The sequence below is a fragment of the Macrosteles quadrilineatus genome, unplaced genomic scaffold, assembly GCF_028750875.1.
Source record: "Macrosteles quadrilineatus isolate MER2022 unplaced genomic scaffold, UCM_ALF_1.0 Scaffold_2__2_contigs__length_208266976, whole genome shotgun sequence".
Classification (NCBI taxonomy): domain Eukaryota; kingdom Metazoa; phylum Arthropoda; class Insecta; order Hemiptera; family Cicadellidae; genus Macrosteles; species Macrosteles quadrilineatus.
The window spans coordinates 143145621-143165940 of NW_026542595.1; the positions used below are offsets into that span (position 1 = coordinate 143145621).

Genomic DNA, 20320 nt, shown 5'->3' on the forward strand with positions numbered 1-20320 from the left:
GAAGATACAGAAGAATTGGATCTTATTGATATGGACAAGAATTGACATGGCACGCTACACTTTTTGGGCTGCAACCAATGGAAAAATAAAAATAAAAAGTTATAACAATTGTGTTTTTAATTAAAATATAAGAGGTAATTTTTAATTCTTTTTAGAAGGCAAGTCTACAACACGAGCTAATTTCCATTTGTCGGATTGGATTTTAACAAAAAGTCATTTTGAAAACTTCTACACATTGGAACGTGAATTAACTGTTTAGGGAAACATCCCTATTAAATATTGAAATTTATATTTGAGCACAGCTTGAATTTAGAGGGACTCAAACATTCAAACAATAGAAATTAGCTTATTTTGGAATCGTAGTTCTGCAGGATTTACAGTCAACGCACAGACAATGGAATCAACCAGTAAAGTAAAGTATTATATTGTCTGTGGTCAACGCATCTACCATCAGTAGCTGTAATGCTATTCAAGATTTTGTTAAGAAATTGCCAAATAAAAAATCTCTTCATCAAATTAAAGCCTTTAATTAAAATTAATAAGCTGATAATAATGTTGTTACTGCTTTTTGACGTAGTATGGTGCAATAAATTTGGCTGTGTAAACTCCAAGGTTCTGTAAATTCAATTTTAAATGTTTACAAACGTCCGATAACTAATCAGACTACTGAGTCACAGGGTTGTACTTTTTTCTGGTAGTTACAACATGATTAACTTATCGCAAGGAAACATTTTTGTTATTCATCTACCTGTGTCACAGTGATTCTATAGAGCAGTTTTGAACTAAGGTGCTATACTGTGACTGTAAATGTAAGCACAGACAATGTAAAAGTTGTCATATGTACGTTAAAACATACATGTTGGTTGGTTATGCACATTATTTTGTTATATGTGAGTTCATATAACAGCTGTTTATCTAGGAGCTGACAGCTGACAGAGTTGTGTGAATGGTAGACATGAAGACTTCCAGTGACAACCTCACCAAGCCCAACCTGCCCACAAGGTGTTCCTCAGCTAAATATGCGTGGACGTTTGTTGTTGAACCCACTGGGGATTCTAGGCCCCCGGCCCATTCAGTAAACTTCTTGTAATAACTAAGATTTCCACTTCTTAGATAACCTCTAGCTCTTCAATATACGGTTCTTACCATGTCTGGTTATTTTATTTTTACTCTCAATTACTAACTATATTGTTACATATACCTAACATTTTAACCCCAATCGAAACAGTTAAGACTTTAAAAGTGTTTATGAAAACACGATTCACTTTTTCACAATTCTCGAATTATATTTTAGTTCATTTTATTTATCTAAAGATTAGTTAAAAAAAAAACTATAAAGATCAAATAGTAGAATGGAGAGTGGAAAGAACGGATGCTCATAAGACTGTTGTTAAAATAGAAATAATAAAAGGGACATTTAAAGAAATAAAATATACTAACCCTTCAGCCTGCACTGAAGAAATACAATTAGAAATTGACTTGACATAGGAAATTTCCTTTTTTCAGTGAACACTAATACAAGTTGTCACCTAATAAAGAATTGTATGTTTAATCTTCTACCAGGAATGAAGTTTAATTGACATATTTAATTGGCCTTGTTAATTCGAGAAAATATATACCCTTCTAATAAATAGCTAATGTACGGTAAAATGAAAAAAAAAACAAAAAACAAGTCAATGCTCAGCAGTATTTATTAATATATAAAACATTACATTAAGGACACATATAGCCACTCTACCTCTTCTGCATGTATTTGGTGATTTTTCATTCAACGATCACGTTTTAAAAAGACTACAGTACAAAGTTAATCTAGATAATAATTAGAATTTAAGAAAGTATTTTTTAACATTTAACTGTGTAAATGTCACGTCTTTGAATTAAAATATTAATGAAAATACGTTGCACTACCTTAAAAAAGGTTTAGTAGCGTTTATAAACGGTCAACGTTGATACAAAATGTCTTAAATTAAAAAAGAATACATACGACACTATTGAACCTTATTTACATAAAATTAAATAATTTCCTCACTTGATGTTAGCTGACAAATGTAAACATGATTTTGTAAAATTTTCGATAGAGGTAAAAAAGTGGTCATTTATGGTTTAAAATCTTCTCCGAGTCTTGCCGAGTCCTTTTCCGGGTCCCACTGTTAATGGCCATTCTTAGATGTGTTGAATGATGTCGATGTGATTAAATGGTGGCTCTAGAAAATAAAAACAAATTAAAAACAAATCTAAATCAACAATAACATTCAAATTTATAGGTATACCACTCACCATCTGTAGAATCGGCTGTATAGAATTTGTATAACACTTTTTATATAACTACAGTAAAGAAAACATCATACTTTGGACCCGCAACTCTTTAGGACCTTAAAGGTTATAAAATCAACAAGAAAACGTTGCGCTATGTCTATACCAGTTGTATACTGTAGAATCAATTTAATTGCCATCAAGGTGTATATTTAATAATAGCCACTGCTATAAAATTTTTTTAACATCAATGTCGGTTTAAAATTTACAGATTTGTTTCCATAGTTTTGAAATTGGCGTTTTTCACATAGGCCTAAATACAATTTTGAAATTCCCGTCATTTTAGCTAGGGATGAGATATCCACCTTGGGTTTACGTCATTGCGTTTCTTTTGACCCCTTCATTTTGAATAGTTTGTCAAAAGAAATACAATGAGGCAAACCCGAGGTAGCTATTTCACCCCCAGCATAAATGGCGGGTATTTTAAAATTTGATTTTGGAATACCCACCATTTTGGCTAGGGGTGAAATGTTCACCTGGAGTTTGCATTGTGTTTCTTTTGACAAGCCCTTCAAAATGAAAGGTTACTCAATAGAGGTTGCTATTTAAAAAACAATAAGTCAACCCCACCCCCTAACCTGTTAGTGTGGCTAAACAATTGAGGAACCTTTGTTAAGAATCAATACCCCAAACAGAATATTTATATCTATTTCGTTAAAAAATACAGATTTGTTTCGATACTTAATTTACTAAGAGTTATTGTTTATGAGTATCTCGTTTTATCTGATTAAATGAGGCTTGAAACGACTGAAATAACAAGAAAAAAATTTAACAACTAAAAAACTATAATTCAAAGAAGCAGGGTAACCTACACCATTGAGATTAATTACCAACATTGTAAACCTGTTTACAATGGATTATAGAACCTATAGCACATACAAAAAGCATTTTTAAAAAGCATTTAATGTTCCTGTTTTAAGTTTGCAAAGCATTTTTATAAATTCACCTAATGGCTAATAACAGTAGGTTGAAGCACATAATCTTAAGTGATAAAATACACAGTGGGAATAGTATTCTGTTCAAAAACATTATGTAGTATGTGTTATGTAGAAGCATTATGTATGTGTTCAGGTTGTTGAACAAAGTGAGTGGTCCGAAGTCATAAGCAGTTATAGCTCCCAGTTTAAGTACAAATAGAGAAGAGTGTCCTAATAAAGAAGATGAGTATCCTTAAAAAGGATTACGTCACGATTCCATACCATGTACAACTCCTACAAATAGCAAAATCCTGTGTTTCCAACATTTTACTGCTTAGTAAGAGTTAATTTGAGCATAAGAGTATATATTAATAATATCTATGGTTCTTACGTCAACTCAATCAGGGGTGATATTCCTCTACGGCCGTTTCGGAGATAACTCCATCGTCAGGTGCGTAGTGGTACACTACTATAGTCTTGCCACATTTAACACTAATTGTCTTCATTTGCATTGCGTCAGGGGTTGAATAAATAATAGGGCCCCTACGCACCTGACGATGGAGTCATCTCCGAAACGGCCGTATTGGAATATCACCCCTGGTTGCGTTGACGGTAAGAACCACATACAATAACCATAGATATTATTATTTATTAGAGTATCTCATTCAAGTAACAAAAATATGATAATATTTGTGATTTTTTACTTTATATGAATTTGAATAGTAAATTAAAAGTAAGGCTTTCTCAAGGTGTTTGAATCAAAACACACTAAGTCAGGGACTTCACCCACAAACCATCAAACTATCCAATACAATGGGTTAATGTTAAGCTTAACACTTAAATATTTTCAAGTCGAAATACTCTAAGTCAAAATAAAGTGAAAAGACGATTGATTAAGTCTATACTGAATCATGCATGTCAATCACCTGTAATCCGCAATCTCTGTACCATTTAGCTACTCATTAGTGTTACGCAAATCATTTTTATAAACAGAACCACGATGATTAACTATCAAAATGAGTAGGTATACCCACCTTTATTCACATATTCCCCGCAAATCTTCCCCAATTTCTTCTCAAAGAAAGCATTCAAATTCGAGTAATAGTATCGTTGTCCCATATCATGTTTACAATTTTCTTCGTTCTTGGCATTAACTTTTCCATCCTTCTTTGGGGCGTGTACAACGATTTCATCCAAATCTACCACTTCTTTGTCATATTTGGAGGTCTTAGGGGCTTGCAGAATCTCCTTTGGTTGGATGTTCTTGGGAACTTCTGGAAACTCCGGGTGGGCGCCGCTACCGAAGCAACAGAAGGATGGAGGCTGCGAGTTGTTGTTGTTGGTACGGTCCCGGTTGTTGTTGTTGTTGTTGTTGTTGTTGTTGTTGTGTTCCTGAGCTCGTTCAATGTCATCAGAAGGGGTTGCATTTCGAATAAATACCCTGATGATGCAGGTGGCTATGTAGTTGTACAAAGGGGACATCAGGTCTGTGAAAACAAAACATCATTGGTAATAAAACCAATGTTTTATTACCATAAGTCATAAGTCGTAATTTAACCAGTAAATTCTACTATTGTTGGTGATTTACGGAATGTTATAGTAATCAATCTTCATTAGGTTTTTTTCATTTTTACAAAAAATAAGTTACATTGGTACAAATTATTCAGAGAAAAGCTCCTGTAACAATTCTTTGAATAGTCTTGTTATACTCATAATAGTTAAACATGTCTACTTTAAAACAGTAACATGATTGTGTCTCTTTAATATACTTGTAGAAATATGAATCATTTGTAAAAAGAAGTATCTGTCAGAATAGATGTCAGTATGATAAAAACTACAACACATTCCGTACAAGACAGTATCACTATGTATGGAATATACTAATTTGGTTTACAGTATTTGGTATTGTAATTAGGAGATCTTATTTATTTTGTTTAGCGTCTGCGCCAGTGCCCAAGTTAATTTTAAACGTCCTACCTTGTGGATAATATATTTTTAGAGAATCTAAAACATACGTGCTTAGGCTGTGTTACAAAAATACGGATTATATAACGGGAACGGCATGTCTCATAAACATAAACAAATAAGTAGCCTGAAACAAAACAAAGCTTATTTGATGGGAATATAATATGACAGCCAAGATATAAAGCAGAAAAGACTTTCGCGGTTAATAATTACAGGGTGTCCACAGAAAATTTGTCATTAATTTCCATGACTATCCATGACTATTTACCATTGATTTCCATGACTCACAAGCTTCCCACGAACTAAGACAACTCGAAACATTATGTAATAATATTTGTACTGTATTGCAATTTGAGTTTTAAAAATAAAGTTGTAACATATTAATATACACACTGTTGCAACAATACCCTACAATAATATTAAATTATAAGATAAGTAGGGACAGATGGTATTGAACTAATACAACTGTAATTAAATTGTCGTACAATTGTGAAAAATCCTGAAAAATGCTACAAAAGTCGGGGTTACGGCCGACTAGAAAATTGAGAAGTCCCGTCAAATCCATCTATCATTGGGAATTTCCATGACTTTCTATGACTATTCGCTTATTTCCATGACTTTCAATGACCAGCATTTGTTTCCATGACTATCCCTGACTTTCCAGAATGTGCACACCCTGAATTAGTTTAAATTCGGGCCGGTGACGTAATTTATTTATTCGTGGGCTATCTACATCGTTATCCGTTATAATATCCGTATTACCTAAGCTGGAAAAAAACCACAAGCCCTAAAACGTAATTCAAATCAATAAATAACAACGAAATATAAGATTACACAGTACCAATATAGAGTTTCCAGTAGACGAGACAGTGCAGCATGATGAACAAATCCATGCTGACGAGTATAATTGTGGCGTAATCCACAATCATTGACTTCCAGTTTGCCTAAAAAAAACCACAAATGATTAGTGTAGAGATGGTCACCATGCTATATGGTGGCCGAGCTTTCCTGGAAGGAATATCAATAACTCTAAAGATTCCCTCGTTACATACAATATATTTCTCAAAATATGTCTTCATGATTGCTATGATCTTCTTACGTTCAAAAATGCAACTTTTTATTTCACATTCTGTTTTACGATATAACTAAATTATTCACCCGAAATCTGATTTTTTTATTTGATAAAAAGGAACATTTTGATGACAGAAATACATGATAATAGTAATAAATGTGATTACAAAAGTATTTAGCTTGAAACGCTGGCTTCAAAGAATGCCGCTGTGTGTGTGTGAATGATGCTGATGGTATCCATCGCCACCGGTACCACTAAAGAACCATCGAAGTATATAACCATACTTTTTTATTTGTTTCATTCCAACGGCAAATAACCAATACTTATAGGATGCATGATGCAACATGGCTACATACAAAGAAAAAAATACAGAGAATACAATACAGAAATATACAGAAATATAAATACAGAAATATACTGAAATACATATAGAGATACAAAGATACGAAAAAAGATTACGAGATTCAAAAAGATTACGAGAGATTACAACAAATGCAAAACATGCAGGAATGACTATTTACAGTGCAAAGAGACTTTCAATCCACCGAATCAATCAGCTATAGGCCAGGGAGCAGCGAGCATCCGTCTTCTGATGGTAGTTGAACTGTCACAGAATAGGTCGACTGTGTCGCAGAGACCATTCCCAAGCCTCATCGTCCTTGCCCAGCGGACCGTGCAAGTCGTGGGATCGCTGGTAATGGCGCCTGCTGAACTTCGATGACGCTCAAAAAACTCACGACGATCACAACGAATCGTCAACTTAGAAACGCAGTGTTTGTAACAACAGACAGTAAAGGAAACTAATAATAAGATGGGCATCAATAATCTCCAAATATTCTCCAAAGGAATAAATGAAGGCGAGCTCACCCCTCCCCCCACCTAAACTACTAATAACGCGAAAAAATAGAAACCAAGATCACCATGTTCATTCAACAGTATCAACTCGGGTGGCTACACAGTACAAAGTATTAGTTCAAAATAACGAACCGCTGAGCCACAGACAAAATATCAAAGTTTGGCAGGTTCCAGGTATCCATATGGATACCGTAACACTGAATGTGTTAAGGATGTATAATGTTCTAAGTTTATTTAATTTTCTACTTATTTTTCTAATTTATTTAAGTTTTAAACTGTCACCTGATTAAAATATATTATAGACTTTCTTTAGTTAAAAGTTAGAATAAATCGCCCACTATTTACTGTAGGTGTCTTATAAGTATTTTAAACTTAATTGTAACTCTTATAGGATACACTATTAATTTTGATGATAATTAAACAAACCACGTCTTGGGATGTTGCATCAATTTGCATTTTTGAATTTTTGTTTCTTAAACCACAGAGACGTAAGGATAGTAAAGGCTAAAATTAGAGTGAAACGTTTTAAGTCAACGCAAGTGTCACTCAAATGTCGACGGTAAGGATATTTTTTCGATACTGATACACAGCAATTTACATACGAATGTGAATGTGCAACTGATGTTATTTACTTTTAAATAATATTTTTCATAATTTTGTGGGTTTTAACTATTTCAAAAATACAACCAGTAATTACACGTAAAGGTTTTAGATGTTAGCCATACATTTTCCAGCATTAAAGATGCATAATACAATGGTTTATTTTTAAATTGTTTGACCCCTTAAAGTTTAGACTGTTACTTTTGTTATTTGCATGCCTTACTCCGAAAACCGCTCGATTTAACAGTGACAACTTGTCCCAGGAATATAATGAACAGCCGCTGAGTGCTGAATAGTTTCTTTATCTCTCCGAATTTCCGTTGCCAATAATTCCCACCACTTGAGGCGTCTTCAACATCTTCTGCAAACACTATATTTACAGCTACTGAGCTACAGCATTGGTGTAAAATTATAAACCATAGCAACTCTGATACTGTTCTGCGCACAGATTTTTGACCATGCATACAGGCAATTTCCCTTGTCAGCAAATATATTTTGTTTCAGTTGATGTCCTTATTTGTATATATTATGGCCACATTCATAGCTATTTGTCCTATGGTACCTCACTGTGGGCCAACAGTTTTTATGCTAACAGGTTGCTTTTTACTTTACAAAAGAAGGCGGTGAGGTTAATTTGTAGTGTGAATAGAAGAACACACTGTAAGCCCCTTTTCGTAAGTCTTAACATTCTCACATTTCCATCCTTGTATGTTTTGGCAAGTTTGTTGTTTGTAAAAGAAAACATTACTCACTTTGAAAAGATATCTGATGTTCACAACTATTGTACTAGATCTAAAGATAATCTGTCAACACTAAGGCATAAGTATACAGCCACTCAAAATAGTTTTGAGTACCAAGGTGTTAAAATGTACAATTTCTTGCCTGCATCCATCAAAAACCTGTGTGTTTTAAAATTCAAACATGTTTTAAAAACTACTCTAGCCCAGGCTTGCCTGTATAAACATGAACTTTGGTTTAGAGTTTTAGATATTTTAGTTGCCAGAGCCATCTTGATTGTTTTGTTTTTCTTTTGACGATTGTCATGAACTTTGTACATAGTTTTAACGACAATAAATCATTTCATTTCATTTAATTTATTCGGGATTAAAATGGTATTAATCTCCAGTCATTTTCATAAACATATTGTACACAATTATTCTAAATTTAAATTAATTTAATGACTCTTTACGTTTGTACATAATACTATGGGAAATACAGATTTTTATTTCATTTAGGCCTCTTGATACGAAAAATTCGAGTCAAATTTGACCTTGGCGTTTGTTTGGTGATAATATGGACCTAATGCCAATTAAACTCTTCGTTTAAATGAACACATGCCCTACAGTATGCATAGTTTGATTGCTTTTAACTTGGAAAAAATACATTTTGATTGTAAATTGTTTTAAGATAGTGGAAGTTAAGACCTCTCTGGAGAGTAGTCTTTTCTTTAAAAATATTTTTTCATTTCACACTTACAGGCAAAAACAGCCCATTAATTTCCAAGCTGTACTTATGTTTTGTATGAATTTAGGCTATGAAGCTAATTAACACGTTTATTCTTATTCCATTTCTGAAAAGTACTCCATTCGGCTCAATGAATTGTCATATGAATGATCTAGTTCTTAGAGAGATTGTCGAAACTAAAATTTTCATCCTGTCAAACAAGAAAATAAATATTGTTCAGTATCAACAATCAAAACCAATTATAATGAAATAAAACCAACCTAACAAACCAAACTTGCTGTAACATTTCAACATTCCGTTTGATAGCCTATTACGCAATCTAAACCTAACCTTAACCAAACTGCAGCCATCTAAACCTCTTGGAATAAAATTTAAATTAACTGTTTACGTACATCAAGGGGATCCATTTTGCCTAGAAGTTCTGTTCACCCGTGTTCAGGGAGCACACCGCACAAACAAAAACCGCATAAACAAAAACAACGAACGACGAATGACTTGACTCGAATCAGTCGAATGAGCGAATGAGCTATGTTGTCGTTGTGATTTGACAGTCAGGTGAGTCGAGAGTCGAGCCTCAATGCAGCCAGTGATGCCACCGTCTCGAGACAAATTTGCCCTGCAAAACTCCAGATACTATATAAAGTATAAAGTGTATTTTTATATTGATTACTGCAACGACTTAATAAATCCTGATCCTCTTAACTTACCATGTACATTTTGCAGAAATATCCCACAGAAAATCGACTGACAGTTAGTTCTACACTTTCTAAACTAAAACGTGCGACACGATGTAAAATAAATAGTATATCGCTCGTGATAACAGCTTAAACATAGATTTACAAGTTACATGTTATCACCTGATTTCTTATTACTATTTTCTAATCGTATTAATCTAAACTAAGGTAAATGCACCAGTAGCTGACAGTGCTCCAGAAGCTGACAGTTTGAGTTTCTTTACATTATAATGTGGTCTCTTAAAAATATTTACACATGATTGCATTGTTAGAAGAACATATGTTTATTCCTGATTTGCTTACAAAAAATCAGTGAAATTTAGCACATACTCAATGAATGGTGGTGGTTTGAAAGCGACCCTGTCTGTACACATCACATTTAGTCGATTCCCTTAATGAAACTGTTAAGAAGGTAAGTTTGGTTTTTTGTCATTTCGCTAAATTTCTTAAATAGTATTAATGGTTAGGCTCATTATTTTTATCAATTATACCTTTGTTGACAATTTCATGATAAAATTGGGGTGTTAGGGGTTTTTGATTTAAAATTATATCAATGTCAGGCTTTGGTACACATAAGCCATACAAGTTCCACTAGCTGACAGGGGATATTTTGCTACTTGCACAATATGAAATTGGTTTTACCCATCGAAATTTGCATGCTATTTATAATTTATGTAATCTCACATTTTTATAAAATTATTTTAATTTTTTAATTAATAAGCCAAATATATTTACAAAATTTATATTTTTCTTAAATAGGTATATATAAAATATATATATATTTTTTAATGTAAATATTTTTTATTTTAAAATATGTAAAATAAATTTTCTTAATGACGTTTTACATGGTTTTATTTAGATTTTATTCGTCTTATAAATTATAAAACCCTTAGGCTTAGCAGCTAGTACATTTATAGTTCCAGTGTCAGCTACTGGGACAACACACAGTCAGCTACTGGTACAAGCACTTTTTTCACTGTCAGCCACTGGAACATGTACAAAGGTTGAATTAAGTTTGAAAATGTTATAAAATATATTTAAGAAACCCTTTTTGTATGACAAATTTGAAAACTACACTAAATTTAGAATCACATAAAATCCGTAATATCTCTTTAGTTCCTATTTATTCAAAACCACGGATTATTAAGTGCGTATAGTTTCTTATACTGTCAGCTACTGGTGCGTTTACCTTAGTTGTTATTATTGTGCTTTGTAACGGGGTGAGGAAACAGAGAAGAATAAGATAGTGGGTCTCTAAATCTATTGTAAAACAGTTACTCACTTACCAATGATTATTGATTATTGATTACAAAGAATCAACTGTACTGATCCAATTGACTGTACTGCTTATTTTTACGAATATCCATTTAAATCATCTATTTGGAAAATGAAGAGGTTAACTCAGGAAAAAAGTAAACAAACAATTTGTAAAGAAATACCCCTGCCGCAGCAAACCTGCAAACTAAGCGAATTTCCATTTACCTGGCTGGATTTCTACTAAAATGTTCCCTAAAAATTGTCAGATTTATTTCCTATTCAAACAAAAACATTAATTTTAGTGATTACTTAGGTTTGCTACTACAAGGAAGATATTGAGGTGTGTTTTTCATTGCAATGTTGATAGCTGAGAAGTATGAAATAAACAAAATTTCCAAATTTGGTTGAAATATATCCATAAACTACAACAGTGTTTATTTATTCTCTATAAGAATAACACGGAAGTTTTAAAAATACAGTATGAAATTTTTAAATGATCTCCGTAACCTTTGGGCATACAACAAATCTTCAATATACCAAATTATTTCTTTTATTAAGCTTTACAAAATGGTTTGGAGAGAAATTATGAAAATTTGTGTTTTTTGGGTCAAAAATAGGAAAAATCCATTTTTACCCCATAAAACCTCCCATAAACCCCCGTTCCCATAGTCCAATCATGCTGGTTCGCGAACTCGTTCGAATAAACGTAGGTTTACACGTTTGTACCAAATTCAATTAAAATCGGGTCATTTTTGCTCGAGTTATATAATATAATATAATTATTCATATATCTATATAATTATATTATATTAATGAATTTGAACGGATGGTGTTTTTGGCCTCTGGGGACATCAAAACGAAAAAGTAAATCGGTCCTGGGTCTAGGTCTTATCATGAGACTTACGGTAATAAATAAAAACAATAAAACAAATGTAACTGCTGACCAGCTGACCCACATTAAATATTTTAATGTGCTTGAATACAGACCTGTGCCCTTAGGAGAGAGTCAATAAAAAAACTGAAATTTTTTGTGGTTTTCTCAAAACTTCATGGTCCTTATTATTTTTATATTTAGTTTTAGGCTATAATGTACTTATGTATTTGAAATTTTCATATTGCTGTTTTATGATTTATAAGGAAACAGTTCAGCATCTTATTTAACAATTAACGTAAAAAATTACAGAAACTAATAGTGAAACATTTCATATAGTATACAGTAAGAAGATCAATTTTTTCTCGTGGCTAGAGTGGCACACCTGCTTGACAGCTGAGCTAGGAGCCCGCCATAACATAACATCTGACTGTCATACTGTCTCTACCTCCACTCCAGTCCTCAGTTGTGTATTATATAGCCCCGCCTCCTGCCACAGCTGAGTGTAGTGTCTCAGTGTCTCAGTTAGTCTGTTAGTTTGAAAGTCTGTACCTTGTATCGCGCATGAAGATGAATACATTCAATGAAGAAGTCAACGACACAGACCTTCTAGATTACATGGACATGTCTCCTCCCCCTATCTTCAACAACACACACCTTCCGGACTACATGGACGAGCCTCTCCCTGACCATAAAAAGGTAAATTTCATTTTATCCATCTGACGACTTGAAATTATTGTATTAACTATAGTGGGGGGTGTTTAAACAATTAAAAGCCATAACTAAGCGACATAAATATACTAGCCTAGTAAAACAGCTTTGCTTTATTGTTAGTTTAGTTATACTGTAAGTAGTTTTTTGTGAACATGAATTATGCGGTATTTTACAACTTACAATATTTTTTTTCATTAATAAGGTACTGCTGAGATTGAATACTTAACAATAATTGTTCAATTATTTGGGCAGGTTGAGTCTGAAATATTTCTAAAAATTCATTATTATTGAAATGTATTTTAAGACAATAGTAGTTTCGATTGAGTGTTTGATTTTTAATATGTTACACTTAAGCTATTTATAAGATTTATCAATTGCAGAACTGGCAGCTTAAAGTTTATACAATATCGATATACCTGTATATTGGACTTCTTTTGTTATTTGCAATGCAATCAGTGGCGTCATTTCATCAAATCGTTGGGGGGGGGCAAACACCGGGGGGTATGGGGGTATAGAATACCCCGCAGCAAACAAGGGGGGTCAGAGGGTCCTCCCCCGGAAAATTTTGCAGTTTTGAAACAAAAAAGGAGGGGTTTAAGCTTATTTTAATTGTCAAAAGCACTTCAAATAAAAACAAAATTATGAGTAAAATTTATTTAAATTCAGGCAGAAAGTTCATGAAACTAAGAATTATTGACAACAGACAGAAACACAATAATTTTATGTTGGTAAGTTTGTTATCTAAGAAACGTGATCAATAGTTCCATGATGTATTAATATAATGTTTGTTATTAGATTCATGACCAATTTCTCTTGTACAACATTTAGCAATGAATGTTTCAATGAATTGTTCATAGCCTATAGTTTATAACAGTTTATTTTGGTTTTTAAATAAAATACAAGTATTTAAGAACTAAAAGTAAATACAATTTTATCACCAATAAAGTAATTTGACACAAAAGTACAAAAGGTTCTATTTAACTATTATAAATTGGTATTCCACAATGTTAAAAAAATTACGTAAAATTTATACACATGTATAATTTTAATGCTTGAATAATTCATTAAAGTAAATGACAAAGCAATGCTTCTAAAACATCTGAATTTTTATGTATAGGCCTACTGTGTATATAAACTAGAAGTAAAGTGGTTTATCGTACTGCACCAAACAGAAAAAGTAAATGAATAACAAAACTACTAATTTATGTAAACTCAAAATGTGCTATCTAAGACAATAAAACAATAATAATTTTTGTTTCAAATTACTGTACAAGAATATACAGATTTTTGTCTGCTGTGCTTTTTAAGATTTGACAGGAGAAAATATTTGTATATTGGCTAGTACAGCATATTTTTTTTCTCTAGCCCAGGATCCAGGGGGGGGGAATGCCCCCCTCGCCCCCTGCTCATGTGCTTAAACATATTATTTTGAAAATGGTGTATCCGTTGAAATGAATAAATAAATGAAACAATCTGATGTGTGAAAGATTAATTCGGTTGTTCTGTGATTGACGACTCTCTTGTTAAGGTTTCTATCTGCTGTACTGCTCCGAAAGAATGTGACCGTTTAAAAAGTCACCGGTTTGAATTAACTATAAGTGCTAAGGATGCTCAATATTGCGTAATATTAGCTTCAACAATCCACTAACAGCTTTTACTACTGTTATATTGGAATATAAAAAAACGCGTGTACAACCGTTTCGCAGTTGACACCTTTATTTGAGCGTTTTTTATAATATTTAAACTATGGCAAAATTTAACTTTCTGGATATACTTAAATTATATGCATTGCTATTTCGTCAACATTTTCGAATTTGAGTTTTGAAGCCCAATATTCGTATTGGGCCCTCCTGACGCAAAGAATGACGAGTTTTCAAGGTGATGTCTGTGTGTGTGTGTGTTAGGGGTCTCAATCCCGGGATTTCGGTGGATTTTTGATACCTAGAAATCCCGGGATTTACGTCTTTTAAACCCGGGATTACCTGGATTTCAAAACCTATGTTTATATTTATTTTTTGTGAATTTGAGGAGTTTTTCTTATGAAAAATAAAATAATAATACGTAAAAACACACTTGAAACAAATATACTGTTTATTTTTAGGACGATAAATATATATGAAATATGGTATTAACTGTGATCTATTTGGATTAGACAATTTAATTATCATCACACTCAATAGACAAACGTAGTGTAAATATATATAATTATGTTTCATGTTTTTAGACGAATTGAATTTACTTTTTGTAAATCTTATTAAATTATTTAGAAGTTAATTAAACCTACAGTACGCCTATAGGTTATTTTTAGTTTTACTTTTGACATTAACGCAAACAACGCAATTGATGTGTCAAACATAGCATGGTAATCGGAAATTAAAGTATTATTTTCCCAATTACATTATAGGTCTAAAAATGAACTATAAACGCACTGTTATTATTATTTCATTATTATGATTGCTTATTTATGGTCTAAAACTTTATCTTTGTATTTCGTTTTTAGTGTGGTCATTAAATATTTTACAATCCTAAATTAGGTACTTTGTACACACGTTACTAGAGGCCTCTCGCCGACACTGTGTCGGACCGAAGGACCGACCACATTCCGATAGTGAACTATTGGACCTTTCAATAAAATTATGGATATCATCAAGGTGTTGTTTGTTCACACGAAAATATTTTCCTAATTGACCGGTCTGGCAGTTTATTTGATAAAAATTTCTCTCCATGGCTTAGTAGCCTATTTTATGTAATCACATTTGCAAAAACATTTTTACGTTTTTCGGTTAGCGAATAGAGTAAAACTAAATTATTCAACTCACAATCAGATTCAGTTAAGAAGTACGACCAAAGCTAGGAAACCTCTATCACAGAAAATATTTTTCTGTGCCTCTATCCGCCTCGCTTCAATGTGCGCATGTGCGGTGACCAGGAGGTGACACGAAAAATTCCTCGCTCCCGCCTGCACCTAGCCTGCATCCAATACTTCGATGCATCTCGCCTCGCTTCAATGAAAATAAAAATTAAATTAAAAGTGATTTATTTAGTCAGGCAAAGTTAGGGCCACATGGCCCTCTCTTACACTTAACCTGTTTAGGTTTATACAAATCTAAACATACATACAGGGTGATTTGTACTCAGTGTGACAACATTTTTTTGATGTAAGTACAAAGTAAATGAAGTGTGATGATGCATATCAAATGTTCAAAGTCTCAAAATTAGCGTAAAAAAAAGAAATTATTTTATGTTTTTCAAAAATAACCATGCTTTTAAACTTAATACAGCGATTTCTCAGTTACCTGTATATGGATTTGAGTAGATAATGTCATTTTCGTGTTCTACATTAAATTTTGAACAAGAATAATGGAAAATGACGGAGGATCAGTTGTAAAAACTCCATTGTAAATAGATTCAAAGATAAAAATTAAGATATTTGATAAAAATTTTAAAAACAATGGTCTATTGCATTTTTCACACCCTGTATACAAGAAAGTGTCGGATTATGTTAAAAACTGTGCCATTTTATAAGCTTTCCAACCATATTCTACACTATTGAGGTTTAGATTTTTTTTGTTTGTTTTAGTGGTTTGAATACCCGAAAACAGGGAACTTTTTTACTGCTTTTACTGTTCAAGCTGAATCAAAAATACAACAAGCCGACTTTCTATGTTTTAAATGTTAAAGACACCATGCTTTGTAGTCTTCAAACCATTAAAGCGTACATAAGCAGACATAAACCTCACAAATTTTGTCACACTGAGTACAAATCACCCTGTATAAAACAAAACAATGTACAAATACATGTTCAATGTGCGGCGGGCCAAATTCCGTTGCAATGCCTGGCTGTGCACATTCTTGGCTAAACGTCTGATCTCGCATATTCTGTTGAGGCAATGTGTGGCGGTGCTCCAAAAAGAATGTTCCGTTGAGGCACAACTAAATGCATGTATGCGACCAATTAGACACTGTTTTGAAAACATCATTTTGAAAGGAGCTGGTCTAAAATAATAAATAGCCGAGACAATGCTCCAAAAGATACAATTGCATAAGGTACTGTACTGCTAAGAAATGTACTGGTCCGGTAAAAGTTTTTAATTGAAGAAATTTTTAGTTTTATTGATCGTTATATAGGCTACTTTCCAGGAAATGTCGGCTACCATATAGCGTAGTCTACAGTTAATCATTTACGTGTTTCAGTCAATGAATGCTGATTACTACTTCAGACTTATCAACATGCTTGTCTTCCTCATACTTGTGATCTGCGTTCTGAATTATGTCGCTTACTCAAAATCATTCAGAGGTACAGTACAAGAATTTAAAGCTTAAAACTCTAAAGTTTGTGACTTCTTATTGATTTACATTACAATTCGATAAGTTACGTTTTTTTATCCTTGCAAAGGTGCAAAACGTGATTACGTTTAAACTAAGAACCAAGCAAATGAACAAAGTTAAAATATCAACCAAAATCAATACAGCGATCTTTTGTAGCTTAACTATTAAGGTTTTGTGATATCTTGACTCAAAATTCAACTGTAGTGAACGTAAAATATAGCAAAAATTTACAAGTCCATCCAGTCAAAGTACAATCGAAAACAATATATTACTACATAATAAATTGTGAGTCTAAAGATATATACCACTGCCCAGTCCAAGGAGGCTGATGGCCATCTTGGATTATTTCAAACAGCAGTTGTACCCCTCAAAATATTTGTTCAAATACCAAATTGATAGTAATTTGAATATCTAGGACACTATGATATAAAGTCATTTTCTTGGGGTTTTATAATTTTATTGTTTTCAATGAGAGTCCTTGGAAGTTGACAGCCCCCTTAAACATTTGCCCGACATAAGAGCAATGTTCATTTCAAATAGTCATGGAAGGGTTATTTTTATGGAAACAATAATTGATGAAGAAGGATAACAATATAATAATATTAAGCATCCGATTGATCTGTTTATAGGAGAACTTTAGTACAATACACAACAAATTGGAAAAATATTTGAAAACACGTAGAAGCAGTAAAAGAATAATCAGAACGACGTACATACATTACCGGCAAACACTACAGCACTACCACAAACACAGTGTAGCTGAACTATGGTGAGATAATGCCTTATGACAAAAAACGAGCTATATGATTTCATCTCCATTGTTTTTTCACAGATCTGATGCACGCTTTCTACAATTTCCTTCACCACAGCATCACCAGCATATTTGTTTCGGTCGTAAGACCTTCTACTGACATTGAACGATCTCCCACCAGAATAGATCCCTCGTGGTCCTTCAACAACGACATCTTCGATGAACTCATCATCGACAACGAGGACGTTAACAACTATCTGCCTCCATCCTTCAACAACTTCCGTGGCGGCTTTCGCTCTGAGTCTTCAGAAGTTACCAAGAAAAATATTCAACCTAAGGAGAATATGCAAGCCCCTGAGACCTCCATTGAGAATGTTGAATCAATGAAAGATCTGTACGAAATCATTGTGAACACCCCAGAGAAAGATGAATGTGTTAACGAAAAAAGGGAAGAAATTGGTGAACACGATTTCGAACGAAACAATGCTTTCGACGAAAATGTTGTTATATTGAAGAAGAAACTAGCTACAGTGCCTGAGAACAGCGAGGTGGACCTGCGTAACGTAGATGAAGGTGGGTAACTTGAATTTAACTTAGGTAACTTAAAAATTAATTTTTTACTGCATATGACTAGGATTGTCTTCGAATCAGTGAATGCCAGTTAGGCGGAGCGATCACGTTTATGATATTTTTTTCTTAATGTAAGAAATTAAAACAATGTCTATAGAGAAATAAAACTAGGATGAAATCTTATCAATTGAAATGATCAGTTTGTGTTAAAATATTACTAACATCCATACTACAGGGGGAGTTTTAATTGTCGATTTAATTGTCTATTAATCACATTTCAAAATGCCGATCCAAGATGGTGGCCAAAAAATTACATCCGTCATAACCAAGTGAAAATAGGTTGACAATGACCGTATTCTTATCTTTCTAGCACTATTTTGAGGTTATGGTCTTAGTTTATAAGTGCACAATGTTAAAATGGGCTAAAGGCATAAAATATCCTTATAACTTTGGAATGGATCAATATGTCTAAAAACGGATTGTTGCATAGGATACTATTATTATTTTCACATCTACATGAATGTAGATGTGGATCAGGGTAAAAATCTTGTTTTAAATAATGGGTCACAACCCCACCTTTACATTTGAAAAAATATTTTGCATCCAATATGTTGAATCCAAGACTGCGGCCGAAAATGACCATCTTGTCAAAAGAAGTACTTACTATATCCAAATATACCAAATAATGTTTGGAAGTGGATTTTGGATTGATATTTACATTTTATGACAAAAGAAAATCCATTTTGTTACCGCGCTCGCTTTATTTTTATACACATAACAAATCTGTATAATCTTGAAATCTGTATAAATTAAATGCTGTAAAAGGGTTTGTAAATTCAAATTAAATTAAAATGACTTGTGATTTTTTTATTGTGGTTTTTTCAGAGCCGACATTTGTTTACCGTTTCCAACCTCAGAAGGACCAAAAACCTAAGGACCATGGTGAGAAGGACGTGGAGTTCTTCATATAAAGGATCCAGAAAATCACAGAGAAGAATTCAAACCCAAACGGATTGCTCTCATTGCTCTAAATTTTTTTGTTCCTCTATCGCTAAGTATCCAAATGATATTTACATAATTTTTGGCATTTAATGAAGAATATGATAAAATTTTCTGTAAGAAAGGACTATGATATTTGTCTTTGGCATTTTTGGGATCTAGACTGATGTTGATGATTTTAATATCTAGTTTGTAATAGTACTTTAACTTAAGTATCGTGGCCGTTGAATTCTACTGTATCTCAGTGCGAACAAGAGTGTCCCTTGGCGTAGTTATTGTAGTTTTATATCTTTTCAATAAACATAACTAAGCATTAACTTATGTGTTTTAATTAATTCACAAAATAATTTAGTATTTTTCAAATCCTAATTTTAATTCGCCTAGAATAATAGTACATAAGAGCTTAATACCTAATACTTTACTTTGAAATGGCGACCATATGAATGCAATACTTGATGGGGATAAGTAAATCCTTTTTGCCTGTAAAATATTATAGTAGGCTTTTAATGAAAAATAATATTTTAAACTTCAATCCCCATTTTACAATGATTTTACGATACTTTAGGCACAAAATTTTGATTAGTTGTTTATATTTTTATATGATTTTTGCCAAGGTAAGAATTTTATAGTTTCTGTGTGACTCATTGACTATTGAAACAAGAAACGATTTCCCTCTAAATTCCAAGTAAACACTTATCATTAACAAAAAATATTTTAATATGCTGAGACGTTTTAGAAGAGAACTTTTAGAGCAGTCATTTGTGTACTATCCATCAATTGATGCAGTTTTTCTTGCGACAAAAAAAGTTGACCACTAGTCATCCAAATTTTTTTTAACTATTAAGTGACTGTTTCTATACTTAAAATATAATTAAATAATGCTCAGTAACACAGGTGTACAAAACGAAT

The 20320-nt window shown here is 32.8% G+C and overlaps 1 protein-coding gene across 1 annotated transcript; it reads left to right on the plus strand.

The window, feature by feature from the left end:
• The first annotated feature begins 12515 nt into the window (after window positions 1-12515).
• LOC128985334 (uncharacterized) lies at window positions 12516-19417 on the plus strand. Its single transcript, XM_054404749.1, has 4 exons — window positions 12516-12747; window positions 16957-17059; window positions 17924-18415; window positions 19298-19417. The coding sequence occupies exons 1-4, from the start codon at window positions 12613-12615 to the stop codon at window positions 19381-19383; spliced, it is 816 nt and encodes a 271-aa protein (XP_054260724.1). The 5' UTR covers window positions 12516-12612; the 3' UTR covers window positions 19384-19417.
• The last annotated feature ends 903 nt before the right edge of the window (window positions 19418-20320 follow it).

Coding starts and splice junctions, on each gene's coding strand:
- LOC128985334 (XM_054404749.1), top strand. CDS start 12,613: ATGAAGATGAATACATTCAATGAAGAAGTCAACGACACAGACCTTCTA. Junction 12,748..16,956: donor CTCTCCCTGACCATAAAAAG/GTAAATTTCATT, acceptor TACGTGTTTCAG/TCAATGAATGCTGATTACTA. Junction 18,416..19,297: donor CCTGCGTAACGTAGATGAAG/GTGGGTAACTTG, acceptor TGGTTTTTTCAG/AGCCGACATTTGTTTACCGT.